The 26951-nt window shown below is 46.8% G+C and overlaps 1 protein-coding gene across 2 annotated transcripts in view; it reads right to left on the bottom strand.

Moving 5' to 3' along the window:
- Window positions 1–19: 19 nt before the first annotated feature.
- Window positions 20–26951, bottom strand: part of ATF6 (activating transcription factor 6) — an 81716-nt gene continuing 54784 nt past the window's right edge. For both annotated transcript variants that reach the window (XM_080407016.1, XM_080407017.1), the window contains exons 15-16: window positions 19729–19813; window positions 20–2465 (exon numbers count right to left, since the gene is read on the bottom strand). In XM_080407016.1, coding sequence (XP_080263142.1) covers window positions 2257–2465; window positions 19729–19813 — 294 coding nt within the window. In that variant the 3' untranslated portion in view covers window positions 20–2256. The remainder of the gene's footprint in view (window positions 2466–19728; window positions 19814–26951) is intronic.

Below are 26951 nucleotides of genomic sequence, written 5' to 3'. Positions count from 1 at the left end.
ACAGTATTAACAAGCAAAATAATAATAAATAAAAGAACTGTTTTATTGCCTTCAGTGCTAGGGACACAAACAGAGCTACACGGGACGAGAGGTGCTCTCCACCCCTGGAGCCCACGGGTGCTGACTGAGGATGCAGTGCCGCAGTTGCCCCCAAGCCCCTGGCCCCCCACAGTAGCCCCCTGCACCGTGCCAGGCTGTGCGCCCACCACCCCGGCTCCCCTGCGGCAAACACCCTCCCGGAGCAGCCTCTGCCCAGGGCTGTGGCAGAGCTGCGCGCCTCCGGCTGGGGCACCGCTGGGGTTTTGGGTTTTGCCTATTGTGTGAGCTGGCCCACGGTCAGGTGGGGCCGAGGGCCAGGAAAAGGAACTGGTGCAAGGAGCGCAGCCAAACCCCTCGCCGAGCCCGGCTGCTTCCCAGCAGCGCGAGCGCCGAGGGGACGGGGGCCTGTGCAGCTCACGCTGACTACGTGGCAAAGGGCAAAGCTTTTCCATAGTGTTGCAAGGCACATACTTCACAGGGGTGTATTACTCCTCACTCTCCTCCTCACCTCCCCTGAGCTGTTTGTCTTGCTGGAGGAGCAACCTTTATTTCCTAACAGTGCCACACACAAATAATAATAATAATAATTATCAACAGTAATAAAAAAATCCACATCAGTCAGTGGTTCAGACAATGAAGGAAAGGCAGCTGGCTGTCAAACTGAAGCCCGTCATCTGTGCTAAATGCAAAGGGGGAAAAAAAAAGTAACATGCTGAAGTCATTACAAAAGGCCGATGCTCTGCTGGCGCCTCATCCCAGCTGAGCACCGCAGTGCACCGTGCACCGGACCCCTCAGCCGCCCAGCTCTGGCCCAGGGCTTGGCTGACAAAGTTGGGACCATTAAACAGAGCTCTGCAGTGGGCTCTGGAACAGCAGCAGGCGACTGCAGCAAGAGCCATGTCTAGTAGTTCAGTGCTTGGGGACAAATGGCATGCTCCCCTGCTGCGTGATGGGCGGTTGTCAGTGCTGGCAGGGCAGAGGAGGGGTGGTGTGGGGGGGTGTGTGCGTGTCTCTGGGGCTGGGTTTCAGGAGGAAGGTGCTGTAGCTGCGTCCCGCTGAAATGAAGCAGCTCTTCTGCCCCAGCAGGGCCGGCACTGCTCTGTAGGCTGTTAGCAGCAAAAAGCGTCAAATATTACACCCTCCCCCTGCCCCCCGAAAACAACGAAGCACCAAATCCCAAACAAAACGGGAAGGGTGGGGGGGACACCAACAAAAAACCCAAACGAAAGTACAATCTTTAGAAACACTGCAGTACATCACCACCCTTGGGCAAAGCCCCAGCCGCCTGCCAGCTCACCACGCTGCTGCACGGGCTGGGGACGGCAGCAGCCGGGCACAGGAGGGCTCCGGCAGGTGAGGGGGGGATGTGTACCCCGCCTCGGTGGCAGCGCAGGCTGCTCCGCTTGTAGTGTTCTGACTGTAAGCGCAGCTCCCCACCACCCCACCGGCTGCTGGGGCTGGGCTGCCCCACAGCACTGCTGCAGCCCTGGGAAGCAGCCCGGGGCGTCCCGGCGAGGGAGGCTGCTCGGGCAGGGATCTGGGCGGGCGTGCGGGGCTGACGAGGAGCGGGGCCGCCTGGCCGGGCTCGGCACAGCCACTCTGGCAGAGAAGGGATGCCCCTGCTCCTGCTCCTGCCCCTGGGGCACAGGGCCAGGGCTGGGGTGCAGGGCTGCAGCTGTCCCCACACCCACAGCTGGGAGCTGGACACCGCTTCCTCCTGCTGCCCCGAGCGCCCTGCGGGGAGGGAGCCTCACCCCGAGCACGGGCCCTTCAGCGGTGTCCCTGGGCCAGGGCCCCAGTGCTCAGCGCCCCATCTACAGAGGTGGTTTAACAGGGACAAAACAATAGCCAGCAAACCCAACAATTTTACCCAGTGCATAAGTATCAAGGATGGCCCACGTCCCCCCCGACACCAGCCCTGGGCACCTGCAGCTGATGCAGAGCCCAAGACTGCAGCAGCATGCCTCACCCGCACCTCTGTCACCAGGCATTGCACGCTGCGTGGCTCTGTTCCTGGCAAGGGGCCAGCTGAGCTGTATAATCCACGGGCAGGATGCGGCCACTGGATAGGGTCAGGCGGAGGAATGGGCTAAGTGGGCCTGCCCTTGCTGTGCCGAAGTGCCAGGAGCCCCAGGGACCTGCTAGCAGAGAGGCTTAGCCCGGCAGCAGGACCTGCTGCACGCCGGGTGCGCAGGCCATGCCGCTATGCCGCAGGAGCTACTGCAGGGATTTGACAATGGCTCTCAGGGCATGGGGCGTCTCTGGGACGGAGGGAGACGAGCTGTAGAAGGTGTCGGTGTGGTTTCTGCGCTGCTCTCGGAGGTACGGAGGGACAGAAGAACTTTTGATGTGGAGGATCCTGGTGTCCATCACTTCACAGTCGATCTGCATCATCACCTCATAGTCCTGCCCATTGATAACATTCTCTGCAAAAGTAAGGACAAAAAAAAAAAATAATTTTGAGTTAGTCCTGTAGTCTAGTGACCCAACAGAACCAAGAAGAGAGCTTTCTGGACCTTCTTCTGTCTGGTAGAGGAGGGCAGCCCCCTTCCTTTTTGCAGCTCAACACATGGAGCTCCATCTCAGGCAGTGCAGCCCCAAACTCAAAGGGCCCAGGCCACGCTTAGCATGTGCAGTCACACGTAGAAATTCCTGTCCTTTTTTTTCTGCCCTTCTTCATCTGCACATAATTACCAACGGAGTTTGCGTTGTGTAACATTTAATACTGAACTGTTGTTCTTGAGCCACTAAAGTATAGGGGTGATTGAAGATAGGGCTTACTTAAGCAAGCTGAACGTTTCGCTTTCTTTTTATTGGTTTAAGAATACTTACGCATTCTTAAAAAAAGGTATGTAACCCCCTTGACACCGAGGATCTAGAGGAATCTCTTCACCAGCTTATTAATAAAAAAAAAGTTAAAATGCAATTTCTGGAAAGAATTAACTGTCCTAATTACCATCCTGTTGTACTTGCATGACATTGTGGTGGCATCGGCCAAGGCCATTATTACCCCAAGACCTCCAGACACAGGGAGACCCAGGCTAGTGCATGGGACCCTAGCACAGGGGCATGCCGGGCTGCATCACCCCAGCGCGGCCCCAGGCTGGGCACATCTGCTGCCACAGAAGCTGCTGGGCTTACAGGCAGGGGCTGTGCACATGGCTAGCATCTGCTGCCTGGATTTAAAGGTGGGAGACTATTCCCTGCATAGACAGTATGTCCAGGAATGTGAGAGCTGAGATTGGATTTCCAGGCACGACCAATCCTCGCCTTTCAAAGTCAGAAGACTGCCATCGGCGGGGTTTTCTTTCTGTGCTAAGGAGGATGGAAGATCACCTAATGGAAAGCGTATGGATTGGAGGAATGCAATATACATTACTGATTTTTACTGTTTTCCTGGATTAAATCTGACTCTGGATGACAGCTGACAACCGGGGCTGGACCTGCTTGTACCCCACGCCACCTGTAGAAGCCATTAGATCAAGTATGTCTGGTGTAGTAATGAAAAGCAGGAGCAAACCCTTGCTAAGGGGGCTGAGAGCCTGCAAGGGAAATCAAAGCTCCCACCTGCAGAAATGAAATGGAAAAAGTGCCACCGAGCGACCGAGGCCAGGAGCAGCTGTGCATGTCTGCGCTGCTGACCCCAACACCCTGACAAGCACCTCATCCCTTCCAGGCATGGTGCTGCTGCTAAAGCCCTACCATGGCTCAGGGTGCCGTATGCCCAGCTGGGACCCTTTTAGAGGCTGTTCCTCCAGGTCACCCTTTCCCTCATCCTTTGGATGTGCTCTTGGTTCCCACCCGACAGGCTCAGGAGAAGATGGTGGAGAGGGCTGGGCTGGTTGGTGGTGCTGCTCAGGACAGGAGGTTGCATGGGGCAGCAGAGGGGCAGCTGTGAGGGGCAAAGAGCCTGGAGACAGCAAATGGGAGCAGACTGGCTCCCTGCGACACAGCAAGCTGAAAACACCGCTCCTCAGCTCTCACATTGCTTGATAGGACCCTGGCTATGTCAGAAAACGTGCTCCAAAGCCACAAGTGGGTGAGGTGGGATGGGACAGCGGCCAGGGCCAGGAAAACCTCTCGGTAAAGCAGTAAGACTTTCCCACATCTGCCCGCAGCAGCCAGCGCGGCGGGGTATCATTAGGGTCCCTGGCATTACACAACACGGAGGAGAGCAGCAATCCCAGGGAGCAGCCCGTGCGAGGGAGGGAGCTGTGCTGCGTGGGTGGCGGCGCCCAGCATGGGAAACATCAGCCCATCTCGGCCGGCTGGGATCCCACTTCTCCCCGCGCTGACACAGGCTCCCCCTGCGACTAAGTGAACCACGATGCAGCAAGGCACAGCTCTGCTACCCGCTGCAAGAGCTGCTGTGTCTTCTGAGGCCACCACAGCTGAGATGATAGCTGGGAGGGATCATGCTCACAACGAACCTCTGGCCAGCAGGCACGGAGGGGGCTCACACACCCAACTCGGACATCCACAGAGTGCCTGAATCCTGCCCGGTGTCGGTACGCTCAGGTTTAAAGACAGGTATCTGATTCTTTCCCCTTTCGGGTTGAAGGTGTTGTCTATGAAGAACTGCTGCAGGGAGCTTCTGCAGAGGGTCTCACCTCACAGGGATGAGGACAGTAGCAGGAACGGCTCAGTTCCCACTACAGACATTTCTAGCAGCCTTTCCCATTACCATTAGCACCGAAGTGACCTAAAAGAGGAGGTGGGATTTCCCACAAAGACAGCAGTTACTGCTTGGTGATGCTGCTGGGCGCCTGGACCAGCTGCATCGCAAGGCGCAGTCTGAACGCCGTGCCAGCCCTGGGACAGCTGGCCACCACGGGACAGCCCTGCCCGGCCCACCCTGGCCCAGAGGGTGGAGGGGCTGATGCTCTGCCTAAGCCCACGTGATGCTCTCAGCAAAACAACAGGCAAACGTGACCTGAATGCAGCCGGCACGATCCGCTGTTTGGAAAGACTAGCTCACTGTCAAAGGGGCAGGCATTGCAAAAATGATTCCACATGGCTCCATCCTGAGCTTGATGCCATTAAACTGTTTCATGATCTGGATGAGGAACAGAGAGCATACTTATAGGATTTCTGGAAGATGCAAAACTGGAGAGATTTCAACCACCTTGGAGTATTGGATTAGACTGCAGTTTCGATAAAACAGAGAAGCTGTCCAAGATCTTCAGGATGCATTTCAACCAAGGCGAGAGCGAAGTACAATGCTCAGGAGAATTGGAAAACACGAGTACAAAATGGGGCTGGGCAGAAGCACTGCAGAAAAAGCCTGAGGACTGCAGAGGATCACTGTGGATAAGCCAAAAGCAAGGCAGGACTAGAAATGACCAACTCAAGTTCAAGAGAAACAGGTTTATCTTTGACCAAGTTTCTAATGATAAGGAAATACAAGCCCTGGGTGAAGCTACCTCAGGAGACCACAGCATCTCCGTGACTGGCAGTTTTGAAGCACAGGCTGGGTGGCCGCCTGTCGGACAAGACCCAGGGTACTTGACCCTCGCTCTGCAGAGGCACTCGCAGCCACTCGTGGTCCCTCTGGCCCTGCCTTTCTGCGAGCTGCAGGTGCCTGTTCGTGACTGCAGCGCCTTAGGGTAGACTGCGGCCCCTCACTGAAGAGCTGAGGTCCACAAGGCAGCCGACACACGTCAGCGGAGCTCCTCTTTGCTCGTGACAGACAAGGCAGTGCAACTTGGGCAAAGGCCTTGCAGTGAGACTCGAGCTGATGTTTGCCACAGGGTAGGGGCACACACCTGCAGCGCCCATGGCTCAGCCGGCAGTGAGAACTGTGCCCTGTTGCCTTGACGCTCAGCTTAAAGCCAGTGGCCATGTTCAGCTGCGCTATTCCTAATCCCTTGTCAGCAAGTGGGCACTCTCTGGATGGAGTAGAGCTGTGGGTTCTCCATGGGACCCTCAGCCTGACCTCATCCACAGAACAGGCCAACAATTTTGCCTGGTGATTCCTGCATCAGATCTTTTAAAAATAGCCCAGTCCAGCTTTCTTCCCTTCCCCTCCCATGAGGTCACCCAGCAGCACCAACATCTGGAGACACCAGTGGAGCACAGAGAGGCCCTGGCGAGTGCTGAGCTCACCAGTTGCACGTGGCCGATCTCTGGAGGGGTCAGTGTAGGTAACCAGGGCTTTCTCTCAGCGCTCAGGTCAGCAAGTACTGCCCTGCCTGAGGCACAGCAGGCAGGGGTGTCTGTGCAGGCAGGGTGACAGCCCCAAGGTGCTGCTCCACCGCTGGCTGGAAGGTCGGCACTGCTAACGTGCCTTACACTGTGCCGCCTAATCGCCCAGGGCAACACTGACACTGAATTATCTCTAAATTTTATTGTCTTGAATTACCTATGACTGGTATTTTTTGGGATTACCTAAGTGAAAACACAGGAGCGGATCTCCTGTAGAGGTGTCTGGATTTATAAATAGATTTACTGCTCCTCTTTGAAGTTCAGAACGTACGGCCTCTCACATGGTACAGCCTCGGGCTTAAGAAGCTATCCTTCCCAGGCCAAAAGGCTGTGTTGCAGTTAATTATTTTTTAACAGGTTTAAAAGCCGTGCTTCAAATGATAGACTATTTCAAATTAACAGCAAAGGTAACCGTGCCAAGTGTTGCTGTTCCCTGACTGCACCTTCCCAACGAGGCTCACTGGCTCGCACAGGCAGCACCGAATTCCCAGCACGAGCTTGGTCTAGGGAACAGAAATCTAATTCCCCAGTGCTGCTCTCTAGGGTTTACGGCAGCTCCTCTTAAAAACAAACATGTTGCAAGATCCAACTGATGAAAGCTGAAGTCTGCAGTCCAAACCAAAAACATTTAGCAAATAAGGCTGAGGGTAATAACTACTGTTACAAATTACCAAAGATGATGGAAGATTGTCTTCAAACTGGAAGCACTAGATTTTCAAAATGGGCTTATTAGAAAGACCGTAAAATCAAAATCCTTCTTCTCCCCTTAACGGTACTGACACACATTAATCAGCTGAATGTTCAGAAGTCCATCTTCTTGGTATTAGGCACCTACTTCTACAAGAGGTGCTCTCTTAGAGAAAAGCAGAAGGCAGGTGGAGAGCTTTGACAGGCATGCAATGAAAATCTTAGTGTCTGCTCTGGAGTAAGTCAGAACAGACGGTGATGTCAGTTGTCTCTCTAGAGTTAAACTCTACACATGTCAGTGGGCTGTTTGGCCCTACGGATGCAGCCATAGAACAGGGACACGTTATTCTGGTGATTTACCCTTTCCCACCTATACGCACCTTCTTCCCTAAAAAGCTTTGCTGCAGGAAAATGCTTGTCTTGAGAACTGCACGGTTTGAGGAGAGGCTGAAACAGAACTCCTCTGAAACGCCGCCTGACCCTGCTGGAGAGTTCCAAGGCTGTAACCAAACACCATGGAAGAGCTCCTTGGCTTTCTGAAGGTGTGCTCACGCCTCAGGTACATGGATAAAGCCTTGTTCTACCAGATCAACTATGAATTTTACCTTATTCTGGGCAGCCCCACAGTGGGCTACCTAAAAAACATTCTGACAGACCACTACAACAATTCAGGGCCTGGACCACCGAGTTGACATCACCGATTCTCAGACTCTTCTCCAAGGCCCCAGCTGCCTTTGCAGCAGATAGCCCACACACCTACTGGCTGCTTCCTTAGTCAGTGACTTCTAAAAGTGGTCAGAACCTGCCCAGCTCTACTCCCACTGTGCTCACTGAGTACACAGCTAAGCTAGTGTCAACCACATGGATGTTAAACATGTCCTTAGCTCTTCCAGTAAGACAAGGAAGGGAAATCACTTGCCCCGTCTTTAATTTAACTACCTGTCTTTGTCGGTAAGGCTAGAGGATCATCCCCTCCTTGTGGATAATAATGTAGAGTGATTTTGCTATCCATGGGACTAGTTTAGTTGATGTCGAAGTAGGTGCCAGGGAATTATCTCTGCGTAAGGTGATACAAACCACCAGCTCTTTTAAAACCACTTTTGCTGAACAGCTACTCATGCCCTTTATACTTTCCACATTTCCTTCTAATGAGAAAGTTTGCTTTGCCACACCAGATTCCAAAGACAGTCTGTTCCAGTGTTAATTTACACTTGGAGCTCCTTCCGCAGCCCCATCTACCTCACCAGCAGCCAACGCAGCTTTCAAAGAGCCACCAGATGTGTTCCAGTACCTGGTTGCTTTGTGCTAGCTGCGCCAAGATGATGACGCTAAAGTTTGGTTTAAAGAATGATTTAGCACCAAATTACCCAAATAATTTATACTGCAACCTGCCCTGGCCCAAAACAGAGGCAATGTTCAAGGCAGCAGAGGGTTCAGAAAGCGCAGGCTTCAGGAGAAGGCGAGGGCACCAGCTGCAGGCAGCTCTGGGGCTGGCCTCCTGGAGGGCTGCAGCTGTCCCCAGCCATAACGCAGGGGGCTTCCTCCGCACTGTCACCTCTGCAATCCTCCGCCCCATCTCTGCTGAGCAGCCCTGACTGTCCTACCCAGCACATCTGGACGATGTTTCCATCTGAAGGGTTGGTATACACTACCAAATAAGTATATAAATGAAGCAGTGTTACTCTAACAGCTACGCAGACTAAAAATACACTCACTGCAACAGCGCAGCAGGGCTCCTAAAACATTTACAGATTTACTTGCTATCCGGGATTATTTGAGGCAAAGGAGAAAGTTATACTGTGACCAAAATAACGTCTCTTTTTAAACGTAAACTCCCGCTTAGAACTGTTTGCAAACAAACCAGATGCAATGGTGTCCCCTCTCAGTCCCTGACACAGGTTAAGTGAGACCCTGGGCATTGCAGGTCTTCAGGTGTCCTAGCACCCCTCCATCAGCGAGCGAGGCTGCTGGGTCTACATGCATACAGGAGCAGGGGTCACAGTCAGAACCACTGGATCCGCACAATCAAAGTCACTTTGACAAGCCACAAGATGCTAGCAAGGAGACAGGGGCTGTCTCCATGTCTAAGCTGTTGGAGCACTGGTGCCAGGGGCTATCCAAGGGGGATATATACAGGCATGAGAGGTAAAACAAGAAACCTGGAGGAAACAAGCTCTCTGTGATCTCCTAAGTAAATAATGGAGGTGCAGGAGAGATTGGCACTGGCTGTGGATGAGGACCAGAACATGCCCTGAGGTTGCGCCACTATGTTATTTATGGAAAAGGCCAGTGCCTGTGGGCACGTGGTCAGTGGCAGGTTTGTGCCAGACGGTGACCTGCAGCACCTGGTCCAGACTGGGAGATCTTGGGGAGAGGGAAGGAACGTTGGCTCTTCCCAGGGACCACTGCCCACCTGATCTCCTCCCATTCCAATCTTCTTTCATGCTGCACAGTCACTTCCCTCTAAGAGAAAGAGCAAGAACTACAGAGGAGAGGGCCCACCACTTAAAGCTCCCTCAGGTAGAGTATTTCTCAGAAATACTGAGATATTTTTGAGAGCACTGGCTGTGCATATGTGTGTTGTTGGCAGAGTATCATTGCTGCAGGATGGCCATACTTGAAACCTAACCAGCTGTGGCAATGCTAATGACAAGGGGAAAAACAGAAGAGGAAAATAAGACAAGATGCAAAGCAGCTCTGCTGTGCTGAGTGAAGGAAAGAGGCTGGAGAAAGAGCAGCTCTGTTAGGCAGAACCATCCTGTGCCTGCTTGGGAGGCACAAAAAGTATAAACAAGCTCCCCACACAGCCTGCAAACCCAGACATACCCACTTACATGACAAATCACTGTACACAGGAGAGCAGACTAGAGAGCAATTCCAGTAAAGGCTTCTTTCAAGAACAAGGGCTGGAGGGCTTGTCCCATCACACAGGGGACTGCTCCCTTTGAGAGTGGCAGGGAGGGACTGGGAGGCATGGGCACAGCCCCTTTGGTTCCTACCACAGCCATAGCATCCTACAAATGCTGTTATTGCTGGAAAACCCTTCTGGCCCAATGCTACCTTTAGTTTTAAAGGCCAGAGAGCTCCTCTTTTTCCCACTGTGCTGGTAAACTGCCTGCTCTCCTTTTCCAGCCTTGGTGCTGCCTAAGGACGGCGTGTTCTGCGCAGGCAGGAGAGCAAAGTCCCGGCAGCAAAGTCCCATCCAACGTTCTGCCTCTAACACTGACCAGTAGGACCAGCAAAAGTCAGGGCAAGCGTGTACTTTTTGGCGATATGTGAAACAGTAAATAACTGCTTCCTAGCTACCTCATCTACGCCGTTCATGGTTCTTCAGGTCTTGTTATAACCCTTCCCTCAGCCATCGCTGTCAAACTCAACAGTCGCTGTGCTAAGGGAGCTGTTGCACTTGATGTTCATCGCTGTTGCTTTTCCCCTGCATCTTTCATTGTTTTATATACATCTATAAACATCTATGACAAAATATGTATAGCACAGAAGATGGGGATTCAGCAGGGCTGTAAAGATGGTTCATGTTTTGTTTTCTACTTCCTCTCTAATAAATCATAGTGCTCTTCCTCCTTGGCTAAGCCAGTGCTCCAGGGAAGGATGCACAGTGCCTCCTCTGAGCAGCAGCAGCTTGGTTAGAACCTGCCATTGTATGTTTGGTCAGGAACATTTTTCCCATGCAAATCCTTTTGCATTTTTTTCCCACCGAGTTTCAACTACTGAACAGTTTTGCTCCCTCCCAAGATCTTCCAGCCTGTGACTGGAGATGTACAGGCATCTCCCCAGCACAGACCTGCGTGGGAGCCTCCTGGTAACACCCCCTTTATTGGGGGAACATCTGTTTCCACCTTTTATTTACACCTTGTAGAGGGATACTAATCCACAAGGCAGCCTTCCCCGTTGTCTCACAACAGCTTGGTTTCCTTTAGCAGTCGCTGAAGAACTACCTTTTCCCAAGTTTTTCAAACGCTCAGGTATGTTATTGCGCTGAAGAGACCACCCTTATCTTCACACTTGTTATCCCTCTGAGGCCTCTGATGGAGCACTGAGGCAGGACCTTCCCCTGCAGCAAGCTGTGCCAACTCTTCCCAATCTATCGTATGTACCAGGGCATGCTCGACTCTCACAGGTTGAGCCAGCTTGTGCAGAAGCCAGACTTGATTTTTCACAGTTGCTGAGGCTATTTTAAAACAGTTCACCTTATTTGTCACTTGCAATTCTCCTGACACTTACACAGCCTCAGTGGTTAACATCAGCACAAGAACTTTTTGCTCTTCCCTTCAACAGTGCTGATTTCAACTTCAAGTGCTCTTTTACACCTTGGTCCTCCACAGGCACTAGAGATTCCCTGGCAGGTTTCCTCTGAAAAATGTTTTTATTATTTTTTTTTTGCCTCAGGCACACTGTTCCTCAGTATCTTTTTCTGGCTTGACTTCTTATGGTTTGACATTTAGTTTGCCAGAAATTGTCCTCTTTTCTATTCCCTCATTTGGCTACAATGTCTATTGTTTAAAAGATATCTTCTTACTTCTATGAATCGACATTAATGTGTTACTTAAGCCCGCTGGATTTTTTAGGGTCCTTTTAAAGACTTTTGCAGTGAACTTTTAATCTTTAATCAATCTTCATAACATTTGCCAGCATTTTACCCTAACGGTTATTCTTTTAATATGTTTTCCTATTCTTTTTTAGCCTTTACCTTTGAACTGTAGTATCATTTCACTTTGTAGACACTTACTGATAGAATTAGTTTAACTATTTGAGTTCATTATTTTTTTCAAGAGGCAGCATCACTTTTTCATTGACATGGACCTTCTCTATCACCCAATATCATTTGTATCCTAGTCCTAAAGAGTCTCACTGATTTAAGAGCGAAGGCTGGTGAAAGCCTGTATTCACTTCTAGTTGAAATGGCTTTATAGGTTGGATGGTATCCAAAGCATGAGCTGAATTTTCCACCTGTCTCACTTGGACACGTAAAATTACCTCATTTATTTAGATACTGTGATCAGCTCTTGCTTATAGAAGAATATTTTTAACACCACCTCTGTGAAGATTCTGTCTGTGTGGGGTAAGCACCTTCCTCCACATGAGCTTCTCTGATTCAATGCATTCACCAGTTAATTAAAAAGAAATCATACACACACGTTGCAGAGCACCTATCTGAATGCTGCACACTAATAAAAGCGAGACATCTGATTCAAAGATTTCTGTCTCCCAGCTACAACAGCAGGAGATTCACACCTTTAATGTGAGTCCTGCTCTGAAACAGAGTGCATCCTTTCTCATGGTGAGGGGCTGCTCGGGCTGGCAATCTTTTTCTTCATCCACAATCACCCAGAAAGCATTTGTGCTGTACAGGGACATGCCATGGTCTCTTTGTCTGGGGCTACTACAGACAGGATGGAGGTAGGTGGTTTGCAATGAAGTGCTGGATGACCAGAAATGTTCTTCAGATGCTCAAGATGTATTTCTCAAGTGCTTTCCTACAGCAACCCTGCTACAGAGGATCAAGCCCAGAGGATGTCCAGGAAGCACACCATGAAGTGCCAGAGGTAAGGTGGACAGTATGAAGAAGTTGAGGAAAGCTGTAGCATGGAGGACAGACCTGGGATATGAGAGGAAAGCAAAAGCCTCTCCCAGCCCCGCTGGTGGCAGTCTCCTTAGAGATTGCAATCCAAACGCTGAAAAAGACCGTCTTAGATGGCTGTGTTTTTACTGATCTCTAGGTTTACTCCAGTGATGTTCTCAAGACAGTACTCATAAATATGAACCTCCTCTACCAGGTCTGTTGCAGATTTTTATGTTTTTACAGGGCGAGCTCATTATGGATAATTATGTTTCAGATCACTGCAGAAATAAAGAGCTACCAGAGTTGGCCTGTGTATCGCAAACATAAAACTGTTTTAACACTAAAAGGAATTATGTAATCCTGAATTTACAACATTTGAAAATGTATTAAGGCAGATCAGCTGGGCTCAGGGCTAGAATTACGATGTGCTGCCCAAACACAGTTCAGCGTAGCAGAGATGGCAACGGTAATCTCACGGATTGGGAAGCAAATCTTCTCTTCGCTTTGCAGCACAGCTCTCGGCACAGGGCTTTCTGGGACGCTCGGTGGGCGAGCATACCTACATGGCAGTATGGGCATGCAGGGTTAACGGACACCTAGAAGACAGGGTCTCTGCAGCGAGAAGCATAAACATTCGGTTCTAAACTGAATTTGGCTCCTTCTGCAACTCCACACTGGCATCCATACTGGCAGCTAATGTCACGGGTTTCTTTTTTCTTCTACTTCGCAGATTTTATAGAAGTGTGTCTTTTATATGGAAAAAACAATCTGGTGTAATAACTCGAACACTGGCGTTGGAAATACTAAGTACGAAGTCCAATTAATTTATGACTCATTCTCTACCCCCTTCGTGAACAACATGTTCCCAAGAAAATGCCATCTGCAGCATTTATCCTGCCTATACAGGGAAGACCAGTCACACTGGAGCTTGGCCTGCTCCACCACACAAACCCCAAGAGATAGTCTTTTTTTGTATTAATGAAGGGGCAAAAAGGCACAGAAGATCCTCTGAAATCATCTTCCTGTTCTTTTGAATACACAAAAATAGGTTACTCATTTAGCAATTTAGGTAAACAGCTCGTTATGAAAAGTCATTGGGGAATAAGTTTTTATGATTTCATTTCTTGATTGTTTCCTGTCTAACTAAATAAACATGAACTCAAGTGACACAGATTCCATTACTCTTGTGCGCAGATTCTTGAATGATGTCTTTCATACTTTTCTGAATAATTTAATCTCCTTTCTGTCAAAGACAACATATATTAACAGACAATGGTTGGGGAGAGCAAAGTCTCTCAAAGACAGCAAAATCTGTTGAAAACTTCTCTTTAAGGTTGAATCTAGGCAATGATCGATTCTGATGTTCAAAGAAATGTAGGAAAGTTTGGGGGAGGTATTATGTTTCGATAAACTGTGCTTTTACATCGCTTTGAACAGAGAATGGGAGTGAGAACAGCAGCATCTTACAACATGACTAAAACCTGTCATTAAAATTCCTTGATAAAGTATGTTCTGCCACGATCCCAATCCTGACCTCTACAGCACAGCTTTACCCGAGCACGAGAGCTGAAGTACAGCTGTGACATTAGCAAACCATCCTAATTACAGCAGAACCATAGCGACCTGACATGATACTTGCCCACAACTGCACACAAGGGGTGGCAGAATCTCCCCGTTTCTCAATCCAGGCTCAGTAATCGGTTATTGCAGTGAGGTCTAACCCAGAGCTAACCACAGCTCAGATTCCTCCCTAGTCAGGCTTCACCAAACTACTTTTATCCCACAACTGGCAGCCCAAGAAGCAGAAGGGTGGCGTTTTCAAAATAGCCTGTAGGTTTACGGCATGGAGACATTCTCAGATATATTTCCCTGCATCCTGGTTTAGAGATCTTGATGCTTTGAAGGATTCTCAGTGACCTTCCTGAAAAACCTTAGCCGTCGCCCTTCTTTCATCTCACAGATAGGTTGCAATCCTACATACACAACTTCCAGAGCCTTCTGCTCACACACTATAGCTTATAAGGCTGTGCTGTTCTCAGCACTTTTTGCTAAAGCCAGATATAAAAGCAGAAACAATGAGGGAAGTATCTCTACAGATCATGCTGGTGTGGCCAAGAGATGTGATCTCTGCACCTACTAGAGTGGCTGAGCTTCTCAGTCTGGGGCCAAGGACAGCAGCTGGGAGATGGAGCCACACAGACTGAGTTGTGGCTTCTAAGCATGATGAGAAGAATGAACCAACAGCTAGAGATAGCTGGGGCCATCAGCCTCCTGGAAACCATTCCCAAGCCATCCCAAGTGAGAGAGAAGGATACCCAAAACGTTAAGCAGCAACCTTCAGGGAAGCAGCTGCTGTTGAGCAGTACATATTGTTTTAGATCTTCCTCATTCAATGACTGACTGAGAATTTTACTTCTTGCTCTGAAAGACGGAAATGGCATCTTTTGTTTGCTTGACCCTGAAAGGCAGAGGAAGTTGGAGACTTTATTTATTTAACCCCAAGACATGGGAACTTACAGAACATTGTCACTTCCCAAAGAGCTTTTGTTTTTATTTTCCTTCTCAGCCTGTGTGGGTTCTGTTTGCCTTATGGATTTTTCACAGACAGTTAGCTACCAGCCTTGGACATCTGTGAGTGGCCTGCACATGGCTGCAAGTTGAAAAGAAGGTTCTTTGTAGCTGCATGCAAATAATCATGCTGCTTGATGGCAGAAACAGGTCTAGCTTTGATCAAAAAGCCTTACCACTAGATTGTTATTGACCTTTTTCATTAGAACGGGTGTTATTTCAGAGCACTTTTGAAGTCTGTTACATCAGTATGATGATGGATGCTAGGAAGGAAGGCTGAGGAAACTGGTTGCAATCACAAGCTGGCCAGCACAACAGAGCACATGGACTTTGCAAAACTCACCATCCCATTCACAGTACATTTCTGCCCTTAGGAGACTATTTTGCTGTTGTGTGTCACGACAAAAGGAGCAGGGCTCCTTAAGAACCCAGAAACATACAAGCTACAGAGGGTCAGGCACCCAAACAACCCTCTCAAAGGCAGACTGTGACACCTATCCAGAGTCTTTGTAAAGAATTCAAAACTCTCTCTGTCATGGCTGCCAATTCCCAGAAAATGAGCCTCAGACCTCACCAGGGGCTTTCTCATCAGGTCTTTCACTTTTGTTTGGCTGTGAGTGCAGACACCAGCCTTCAGTTTAGAGACAGCAAACGATGGAAGGACTTTCAAGTACGGGCAACTGTTCTGCACGGGGATCCTAGTGAAAAAGGCCTTCTTAGCCTTAGTGCTGCTAAGGCCACCGGTACTCACGGTGAGCACACACCTGCACAGACATACACAGCTGCTCCTACCAAGAGGACGTGCAAGCTGTGAGAGCGCCTAACCTCACCCTAGGGAGAAATGCATTAACAGAATGGGCTAAATGCTGAATGCTGTCTCCTACACGGAATGGCTGTGCACACGTTAGCACTTTAGTGTGCTGCAAGGAGGGGACTACTGGTGGCGTGTGTGGCGCTGCAAAGCTGCAGGCATTCTGCAGAGACAAAGGCTTGAGCTTCGGGCAGGAAGAGTGGCTTAGCTATGCTGTGCTCTATAGATTATTTTGACCCAAAGATCGATCTTATAACCCACTGTATTTTTTACAGAAGTTAAGTAAATAGAAAGCTAATCGCAGATGTTTTCATTTAAACTTCAAGAAAGGCACCGCCTATATGTCAATCTGGAATTGGTGTAATGAGCCAACAAGACTCTGAATTACAATAAAAGCAAATTTAGGAATGAAATCTACTGGAGACTTAACTGGTCTCAAGTGCATAGTTAGATTTCTAAAATAATAGCTGCGATCCAGCATAACAAACATGACTTGCTTAAAAACAAAAGCCAGAGTTTAATTGTACATTGCAGTTGGCTTTCATTCCCATGAGAAACTGCAAGATATTTCTTTTTGGAATAATTTCTCAGTAAAGGCACACCAATGGTGCCCGCAAAACCATGTACATCAGGACAAGGACTACCCAGTCCTGCTTTTTTCCTTCCAGGCTTACCACCCCTAATGTCCTTATGTACCATCAGGCAGATATTCTGCGGCACTGCTTGTGTCCACAAATGCTGGGGCTTTGCCGTTGGGCAGAGGAGGTCAAAAAGTGGACATGGCTGGCTGCAGGGGCCAAGGGGAGAGCTGTACCCAGGGAGAGCAGCCAGCAGGGGAATGGGAGAAGGGTAAAGGGCTCGTGAGAGCATCTGAGGAGGCAGAAAGGGAGGAGCTGACAGCAAGTACTGGCTGTGAACTGGGGGTGGCCCAGCAGGCTTGGAAAGGGGTTTGGAACAGGGTGGGGAAGGAGGAGAAGAGGGTAAGAGGGGGAGAACTAACAGGTACTGGCATGTAACGAATTACTATACTTTTAAAAAAATGATTAATACTTAAATGTATTTAACATGTTAACATATGAAACATTTAAATATTTAAACATACTTCTGTGTACCTGCACAGAAGCCCACAGAAGGGGATTTCGCTGGCTTACCATGCTTGTAAAGGCGCATGGGCGATTCAGGCTGACCAGGAGAAGAAGCACATAGGAAAAAGTTACATGGTAATGGCCATTTTTACTTTTTTCCAATATGCAACAACTGAATAGTTTTTATCAAGTTTTTAACTTGAAAACAAGTAACATACTGTTATTGCTTTGTACAATATTGTTCTCTTATTTCCACCTTATTGAATGCATGCGTGTGCACATACACGCATCAGTCTACTACAAAATTTTTGCCACTAGCTGCACAGCACTGGGACTGCCACTGGCCAGGCTTACCCCAGTTCTTCCCTCCAAGAAAAACTCTCCGAACTGTAAACCTGATTTTGCTTCGTACACTGGTGAAAACTGCCAGACCGATCTCACACAACCTCCATGCAGAGTCATGCAGGACAGTGACTGACAACTCCTTTTACTTCCTAATCTTTGCCCATACCTGTTCTCTGTCTCTGCAGCTGGTGGTGGGAAAGGCTCAAGCCAACTGAAGGCAGAGTCTCTAGCGAAGCTCAGAAGGCACTCAAGCAACCAAAATGCAATCAGAAAAGGATGATGGTCCTACTAGGAAAAGACTGTCCAAGTAGTTCGAAGGGTTCTTGGATGAGCAGTAAGCTGTCTCGTGTTTGGAAAGTGTCACGGCTAAACTGTAATACACAGACAAATAAAGATCCTGCAGAAGAAAGCAAGTGATGGAAGTTCTGAAAAAGTTCCAAAGCACAGACCACTTTCATTCCCTTTATCTCCTCTGCCAGGCTGGGGGCAGCAAAAAGGAAGAGCCAGGAAGTGGCAGTGGAAAAGGTTTCCCTTCCTCCACAGAGATCTGGCTGAGGCACAAGAAAAGGCAGGAGGGGACAAGTTCTTTCTCTGAAAGTTTTGCCAGTTCCTCCCAGGGAGACCTGTCCTCTTCTAGCAGCCAACTCTCTGCAGGTGGACAAAGAATTAAGGTGGGCTTAAAGAACAGCAGACAGCTGGGAGGAAAGCTTTGCTGTCAGCTAACTTCCAGATGCTTGTTCAGGACGTGCTCAGTCCCCACGGAGGCAGAATAGGGTGGAGAAGCAACGTTCTCAAAGGAGAGAAATGGGTTCTTCTCCAGGCAGAATTTTTAGTGAATCATCTCCAGGTAATCTACTAATAATCAAATTAAAAATCAAGACAAGTTACCTACTGGCTTCTGTGTATCTTGTGATTTTTTTCCTAATACCTGGCTGAGTGTCACAGAGGAAACAGTGTTTGATGCTGTTGTTTACTTAATGCTATCCTTGTGTCTCATCTGTTTCAACATCTCTGCCCAAATCCCTGGACGTTTTTTTTTTTTATTTCCTGGATTATGCTGATGTTCTGAAGAACTCAAGTAACTAGAATTTCACAATGTTTCATTATTAACAAAGGATAAGATTTGTCACTGGATTCTGATGTGTATTTTCCAAATTCTATTTCCTCCAACAACTGAAAAGTTATTTCAAGTGATACAAGACTCAGTAACATGTAAGAAAAAATACTTTGCAATCTTGAAACAGTGTTTGTTCTTCAAGTGATAAAGTGCCCATTTGCATGTGATAATTCAGCTCGGCAAGAAAAGGATTTTTGTAAAGGACATGAAAAGGGAATTTCAGGCAGATAAATGCCAAAAATAATTCTGATACATCTAATAAAAATTCCCCTAAGATAGCTGGTTATAGACTATCACACCCTACTTACTGTATGGCATGGGAAAATTTAATTATCAAAATGCTGAAAGCCTGAACTGATTATTTTTTTTCTTAGTTTATGGAAATTTGCATCATCAGATAATGTTCTCGGCATGCCTGAATTTAACAAAAACATTTGAGTTTATGATTCACTTGTACTGTTAAACACTTAAAGTTTTAAAAAGCATTACGTCCACAGATATTCAGAAAGTAAAGTTTATACTACTACAGGATTCACGATGTGTTTTGATGACTGTGACAGTGACCCTGTGCCCCAAACATGTCCTAACTTGGCAGCTCCTCACCATATGAATTAATGATATATTTATTCAGTTCATGTCCTGTCTTTCACGTGGGACTAAGATGCAGATCAAGAATATTTCACTAATAAGCCTGTGCTCCTAGTGCAAAGCTGTTTTCTCTGCCATCCTGCAGCACTGTAACATGATTATTATTAATCCTGACCATGCCGTGCTGAGAGGTCCCACTCACGCTGAGTGTTGTATAACAGAGCGGTAAACAGCTGAGGAAGCTGATGGAAGGCAGTCAGCATCCTAACAAACCAGGAAGGCCAAGGAATTTACCCTGCTAAGCAGGCGCAGGAAAAACCCAAAGGAGAGGATGAGGACAGTCTCCACACTCGACAGGATCTTTGCAGCCACCAAGTTAGAGAAACTAGATCACATTCAAGTAACCCTTAATCAGCTATGCATTAAATCACTGGGACTGGATGGCACCACCCCCGTCCTCGCAGGAGCTAGAATGAGATACTGCGGAACTGCTGGCCAGGCCATGCAACCTCTCATTACAGTCCCGGTGACCAAGCTCTGGTGATTTGCCAGCACCCCAGCTCCAGCGGGGACCCCAGCAACTAAAATGACCAGCCTGACTTCTTTTTCAAATCTATGAAGACAGACATTTGGTCTAAGTTTGGTTTCCACATACAAGTTAGGCACATCTCTGAAATTATCGTTCTCTCTCATGTTTTGGACTTACCATTGATGTTTACAGCTGGCAAAACTATAGACATCTTTGGTCTTCTGGTCTTGTTATGTGTGGTGGCTGGCAATAACAGGTGGTCCTGGAAAATAGGGGAAAAGATGTGTTAAATCTACCCTGGAAGTACAGAGCTGGGAAAATTCCTTTCCATTCTGTCTTACAGGCATTCCACATAAAACTATTTATGACAGATTAGCAAACTCAAATTGTTGAGGGAGTCTTCCAGCAGTCACAGCAATTGTTCATGCTGTGTAACTGAGAAGAAATCCCTATCGCATGCAGCAGAATATGAAAAAGCCTTGATCATGTGGAAAGAGATGGAAACTACTATTAGGCCCTCATTCAACAGAGTACTTATGTATATGATTAAAGTAATTCAACTTGACTTCAATGATATTTAAACATGTGGTTAAGGGCTTTGCTGAACTGGAGCCTTTACTTGCAGCGCTGTCTGCTTTATATATAAATGTCATCTTGCCGTATCTATGTCAAGCCCTACACCGCATGCCTCGTGCGATAGGACTGTATCAGTCAGGGTTGTGACGGGGTGTGAAATAGGAGCTCTGCTGACAAAACGTACCAGAGAAGTTCAACGGCAAAGCTGTGCTTTAGTAGCTTATCTCAGCTTCGAGGTGGCTGGATGCTGCTATAAGACAGCAGTGTTCAAACTAACTACCCTGGGTTTTGGCAGTGCAGCCTGCATCTGCAGGAGATGCTCTGGATGTGGACCTGACTTGCCAGGAAAAATGCAGCTTTTCTGCAGTTTTTTAGCTGTTGCTGAACTCAAGTTGCTCAACTTGCAGCCTGGGAAAATATGGTTCTGCCCTTACCAACAGAAGTAATAGAACGTAAAGCGCCAGTCCAAGCATCTCCCATATTACTGTGCTATGCTGATGCAGACAGACCAAAAAAAGACCGCTAAGGACAGGGGAAGCATCGCATGCCTTGCAAAGCTTAGCTTCCCTCACAGAAGGTTGCTTCACTGCACCGCCTCAGTATGCAGTGGGCGTTGCAAGGGAAATGTATTTGCTCTCTCTTAGTAATTAGGAACAAAAGACTGTGTTTAGACAATTGACAAATTGAGTTTAAATTTCTGACTCTGGCTCTAAGTGAAATGAAAACCTGCCAGTCACTAAGTATCTCTTCCAAGTCCCAAAGAATTAACAGAAAGGTTTATTTTCCCAGTCCCTGTGTTTGCCCCCTCCCAATCCCAGCAATGCCAAACTCACTCCCAGTACCTCTGAAAAGGATGAAAGCCAGCAGTTGTCACCATGTTAAACAGGCGGAGACCAACTCATTAAGAAGTCTTTGCAACTGTCCTTTGCAACCAGATCTAAACATCTGTCGTTCACTTTACAAGAGCCAGCATCTACCTCACATGGCTAAAAAGCAGAAGCAAGTTTGATGCTCTCATCTCATTTCATGCTTTCCCCTTTGTAAAACTCCCACGATATTTTACAAACCCAGCATTCAAGAAACTTTACATGCAGCTTTTCAGCTCCCTGCTTAAGGGTAAGAACAGGCACGCAAACACCTCATGCTTTTAGGCAAGGTTATCTTTTTGGCAGACAGAATAAGACTTCCATCAGGACACAGTTAACTTCTTAATGCCAGGGTAACTGTATTTTCCCCATTTCAGTACCTAAACACTACACTGTCATGTCTAAGATGCAGGGAACTGAGTTACACAGGAGGTTAGGTACTAAATATGTCAAGGTAGTCTGCAGATACATTGCAGAAATATCACTTTTTTTTTTTTCCCCACCAAAAAAACCCAAACCCAAAACCAAATGACTGACCATGAGAAGAAAACATTACTTCAATAAACGACTGTAATTAAAACCATCTTGGTACCAAAATTATAAAACCACTCTGGCATAATTCTCAGACTACATATGTAATTCCCATCTCGTTTCTGATCCACTAGAGATTAAGACAACACTCAGGAAGACAATGAACTTTACAGAAAAACTGTTCTTGAAATTCAGCGTTCCCGAGGGAAGAGGCCAAAGATAAGACGTCCATTAAAACTACATTTTGCGACAACGTCCTCGCTGTGATTTGATGACTATTTTTAAAATCACTTTAAAAAAATGCTTATCCTGTTCTTTGTTTTTTTTTTTTTTTTTTTCTTTTTCAGTGCTTCTGAGAGCCCACAACATCACTACCTAGCAAAATGCAAGTGCTGCAGATTACAAGTAACTACTATTTTTTCACTAATGTATCTGAAGATAGGTACATTAATTGATGCTGGCTTAGTTTTGTTTATAATGACACCTTTATTTACTGTAAGTATAAATTGTATTAAGAATTATCACAAAGACTTAACACCTGGAGTACCTCTACAGAAGTAACATCAGTGTCACACAGAACCACAGGATGGTCAGGGTTGGAAGGCACCTCTGGAGACCATCTAGTCCAACCCCCCGCTAAAGCAGGGTCTCCTCCAGCAGGCTGCACAGTCACGTCCAGGCAGGTTTGAGCGTCTCCAGAGGAGACCCCATGGGCTCTCTGGGCAGCCAGTGCCAGGGCTCCATCACCCTCAAGGTAAAGTTCTTCCTCACATTCAGATGGAACCACCTGTGTTGCAGTTTGTGCCCGCTGCCCCTTGTCCTGTCGCTGGGCACCACTGAAAAGTGTCATGACAGAAATGCCAAATTCCTGGATAGCAAAAAAATAAGGGAAATTCCTCTGGCACCTCCTGTACGATTACCTTTCTTGGCTGCACCATGAAAGGTTCAGGCTGGATGTTCAGAAACAGTTTTTCACTCAGAGCATGGTGCAATCCCGGAACAGGTCAGCAAGAGAGCTAGGGGATCTTGGAGTTTTCCAAGCCCCAGAGCCACGGCTGCCCTTATCTACTGTCAGCAACAGTTCTGCTTCAAGGGAGAAAGTTGGGCTAGGCACCACCAGAGGTCTTCTCTACCCATTTCGATGATCTTACGATTCTCTTTCTGCAGTCCACAGGACAGATGCTGGCAGTACCAGCTTCTCCTAACAGTCCTATGGTAACCACAGGGGCAGCGCAAACACCTCAGACTTGGCCTTTTACAAGCTCTGCATCTCCTCCATCATAGTTAAATTCAAAGACTTGGCTCAGACTCACCTGCAAGTAACAAATTGTACACCATGACTACAACACAGCCAAGCTATGCAATAATACTGCTGGGCAGGTTCAGATTCCACTAAACTGATTTGCTGGAAAACAATACTTTAAACCTTGCATTGAAAATGAGATGTAAAATTCACATTTCTTAGTTCTGCCTCACCTAGAAACTATTTTTTTTTTTTAATACCAGGAGTTAGATTTAATCTCAACTAATTTTAGATTTCTGTGAATGATGTTTCAAGAGCTGCAAAGAAGAAACAAGCAATTCACTACTATCTGCATTCTTTCGTCACGATCTGGATTAAAACAAAAACGTTGAGTAATTTTCTGTTACATCAGCCAACTAAAGCAGGCAGGTATTTTGCTCTACACTAAGACAGCACTGGAGACAACAGGAGCTCCAGAGAAGTCTGATGCTCTCCAGTGACTCCCATGAGAATGAGGTCTAGTTCAGACCAGTCAACCAACATCCAAACGCCTGAAGCTGTATGAAGTGAATCCCACCCAGCGGTCCTCCTTTCCTTGCCTCAGAAGAACGAAAGGAGTGTTGTTTTCTAGACAATTACAGACATTCAAAACCGAAGGACTGTTAAAGAGGACAGATATACAAAATGTCAATATTGTAAATCAGTCTAACCTAGTGAACCTATTTTACACATGGCAGGCCCAACACATCCTGCTCAGCCACACAAAATCCTGTTAGACAGAAACAGATAAGATAAAAATTTTGCTGCCTATTATCTGTACACCATTGGCAGCAACCCCTCCGCACACAACCCGACAAGATCAACTCACCAGATCTGATATAAAGTCCACAGGGAACCATTTTCAATGCAGCTGAAGGCATTAAAACTAACTTCCCGTTAGCTTCCAGACTCTGAAATGTCTCCCAAACCTACACAGCAAAGTGTACGTTCACGTATCCATTCACCTGCTGCTCTGTTTTACCGGACCAGTTTGAGCGGTAGGAGGGAAGACCCAGGGCCTTCTCTCCCACAGCAGACAGCGAGACAACAAAGTAATTTCCACTTGTGTTTGTGTATCCAAATGTGCTCTGGAGTTGCTGCACAACTCCTCAGTGTTTCAACGCCACCTTTGGAGAAGCCAGTCATGTAAGAAACCAGTCAGCTAGAAGTCCAAACTGCTACTGGGAGCTAACGTGCAAGACACATGGATTAGATACTGCCTACCTCTACTAAAGCCAGCCGTTTTTTAAAGTCTGGAATTAGGGAAATTTATCCATCTCCCTAATAACCTTTATCTTTTATATGCAGGAGTGTCCCTCTGACAACTAGTCCTAACTTGCAACATTTCATAACTACCCTCATTCTACACTGAAGGCAAAGGTAGCAGCCGGTATGCTGCAGAGCATCATAAATATTCTGCCTACAGTTTAGGAACCTCCAATATTCTCAAGCCCAAATGTCTTCATATAGTCCACAACTTTTATTTAAAAGCAATACCTGATTATTTATACGCAACATAAATGAATGGATGGGTTAGTGACTGGGAAGATATTAGGCATTTAGAAACACTGTTTGAACGCGTATCTGAAACATTAACTATCTTCTCCTATCCTGTTCTGAAATATGCTGAATTGCATCCCAGAGGGGTGTGTGATGTTATTACTCATCCCTAATTTTAAACACTAGACAAAAAAAAAAAAACCTATCTAAAATTAAAATGCTGGTTTGTGATATTAACACATGGTATAAAACTGAAAATGAATAAAAGCAAATCCTGCAAGTCAGCATCTGGCCCGCAAGCATGAACGTCAACCAGAGGCAGAATAAATCACAACTATTACCCAGCAACAGATGGCCCTGGCTTGGGCCAAGATCTGCACTTAGATGAGATGACAATTTAAACAGACGATGCAGACCTGAGACTGCTGGCAGAATGACTGGAAAAATATCAGCCTGGAAAGACAGTATTTCAAACACAACCCTAGCTTCAGCATTCTCATTTTGCTTTTGATCACCTCTACAATCCAGTGATATTGAAGCCAGATGAGACGGACAGACAGATAAATATAGATATAGATACTAAAAAACTAGCCACAAATGTATTACCTTAATTTAATAAGTTGGAATACAGAAACACATTTTTTCCAGGGGATAAGGTCTGAAGCTGTTACTTGTTAAATTTCTGATTAATAACCACGTTTATTAAGTCCTTCCCACCACAAAACATTCAGGACACTATTCTTAGAATACAATTAACCAGAGTTGTAAACGCTTAGAAATTAGGCACCTCTATAGAATTAATTAATTCTTTTTACTCTGCTGGCTAATTCAGTGCCTGCTGATCTGCTTCTGGACTCAACAACACATGGAACTGCAATAAAGTTTTTAAGGCTTCTTACATAAGATCAGTGTTGTCAGGGCTCTAACAGGGATTAAGCTTTGGAGCCTCATGTATCTCTAACCCCCACAGTCAACTGGCAATAGAAATCCTGTTCCACTGTGCTAGAATATTCCAAAACCCGCTGCCCCTGCAGCTTCAGCCCGAGTCTTATGACATGTGGTTTGGTTCCCAAAGTTCCCACTACCTAGATACATGAAAACTTGTGGGCATCTTGGCTTTCATTTAAAAAAAATAAAACAATTGTTTCTAACTCTCATAGCTAACAGACATAAAGAAAACCTCATCACTGCATACCATGAAGTTTCATTAAACAGAGAAAACATGCTCAAAGGGTCTTTTTGGTATTTTTTTTTTTTAAACTGTCATCATTTTGGAAGTTGGATTCTTAGCTTTTAAATTATTAGACTTGGCAATATTGCTTGGTTTGGTTTTTGCAATGCATGTCCCGTCAGCAACATGCACCCAGCAGCAGCCACCTCCCTGGGGAGCAGTTTGCCCCCTCACTACAGGCAATTTGTGGAGCTCCTCCTCCATTTCTGTGTGTTTGAAAGAAACACGAAGGAATTAATCCTTGCAGCATGCTTTTGAGAAGGAAAATATTACCAGTGTTATGCAGAATGTTTAGAGATGTGCACGCATTTGAGGGATGCCCAAGTGACAGGGGACACAAAGGAACGGATTTCCAAACCAGCCTAGGGTCTGCACTCCCAGCATGAGCTGTCTTTCCTCCCATCCCTAAGGTTACTTATCTATCAAATTAATTCCCCTACATTTTTCTTACCTGCTGTGCTTAGGTAGGGATAAGTATCTTTCAAAAGCCTTTTCTACTGTCTTGAGGAAAAACATTACCTACTAGAAAATAATGAACATAACTTGATTTAAACATGCTTTCTTGCAGTGTATTTAGCACATCTGCCTACGTAACCACTGTTTGTCACGCTGTCGAAGGGCAAGCCATGCCTCTGACCCTTCCCAGCGGTTTGGAGCGTGTGCCCTGCAAAGTACAGATGTGATCCGTGTGGGAGCCACGACTCCACTGCTGCAAGACAGACTCTCTTGCTTCTGACAAGGACTTTGCCAAAGTGTCCGAATGAGACCCACTCTTCGTTAAGAGATCCATCTCCGATGAGCTAAGGATAATCTTTTAAAAAACAAATGACATTTGTTACTTTACAGGAATAAGAGCTCCAAGGAGACTGGATTAAAATACCAAAGGAAGACCTTCATGTGCTGTTCTTGTAATGCGCTGTTCTCGTAATTTGCCTTGATGAGGAGATTTGATCTTTACCATTGCCTTGGAGACCAGCTATGGACGAGAATACTGCAACTAACAACGATAGCTGCCAGAGCAGAGTGGGCAAATAAAGCCAGGCGCCTCGGCATGCCAAAGGGTACTCTGTCCAGGCAGCTTCACAAGACTTCTTACAGTAAACAAACGCTGTAGCTGGACATTTTTTCATCTCTGTTTATGACTAAGAGGTCTCCCAGGGAATCGTGCCTCAATCTCTTCCAGCCTGAATCTTCACGCTGTGATCCTAGGACTGCGTTACAACTGCTGCCGATGCATGCCGAGGAGCTTCCCACATCCCACTGAAGTGCTGGCAGCTTCCCAAAGCTGCTGGGGGTACCAGTTTTCTTTAACGGCATTAATTTAGGTACTGTTCAACAACTCCTGACAGCTTAAAAGCTTATCTATTAACTATCTGACTACACCTAGTTATCTCAAGATGAAGCAGATAGAAAG

Source organism: Falco punctatus (genome assembly GCF_963210335.1).
Source record: "Falco punctatus genome assembly, chromosome: 11".
NCBI classification, from domain to species: Eukaryota; Metazoa; Chordata; class Aves; order Falconiformes; family Falconidae; genus Falco; species Falco punctatus.
The sequence above is the reverse complement of the archived record's forward strand: the minus strand, read 5'-3'. Positions and strand labels throughout refer to the sequence as shown.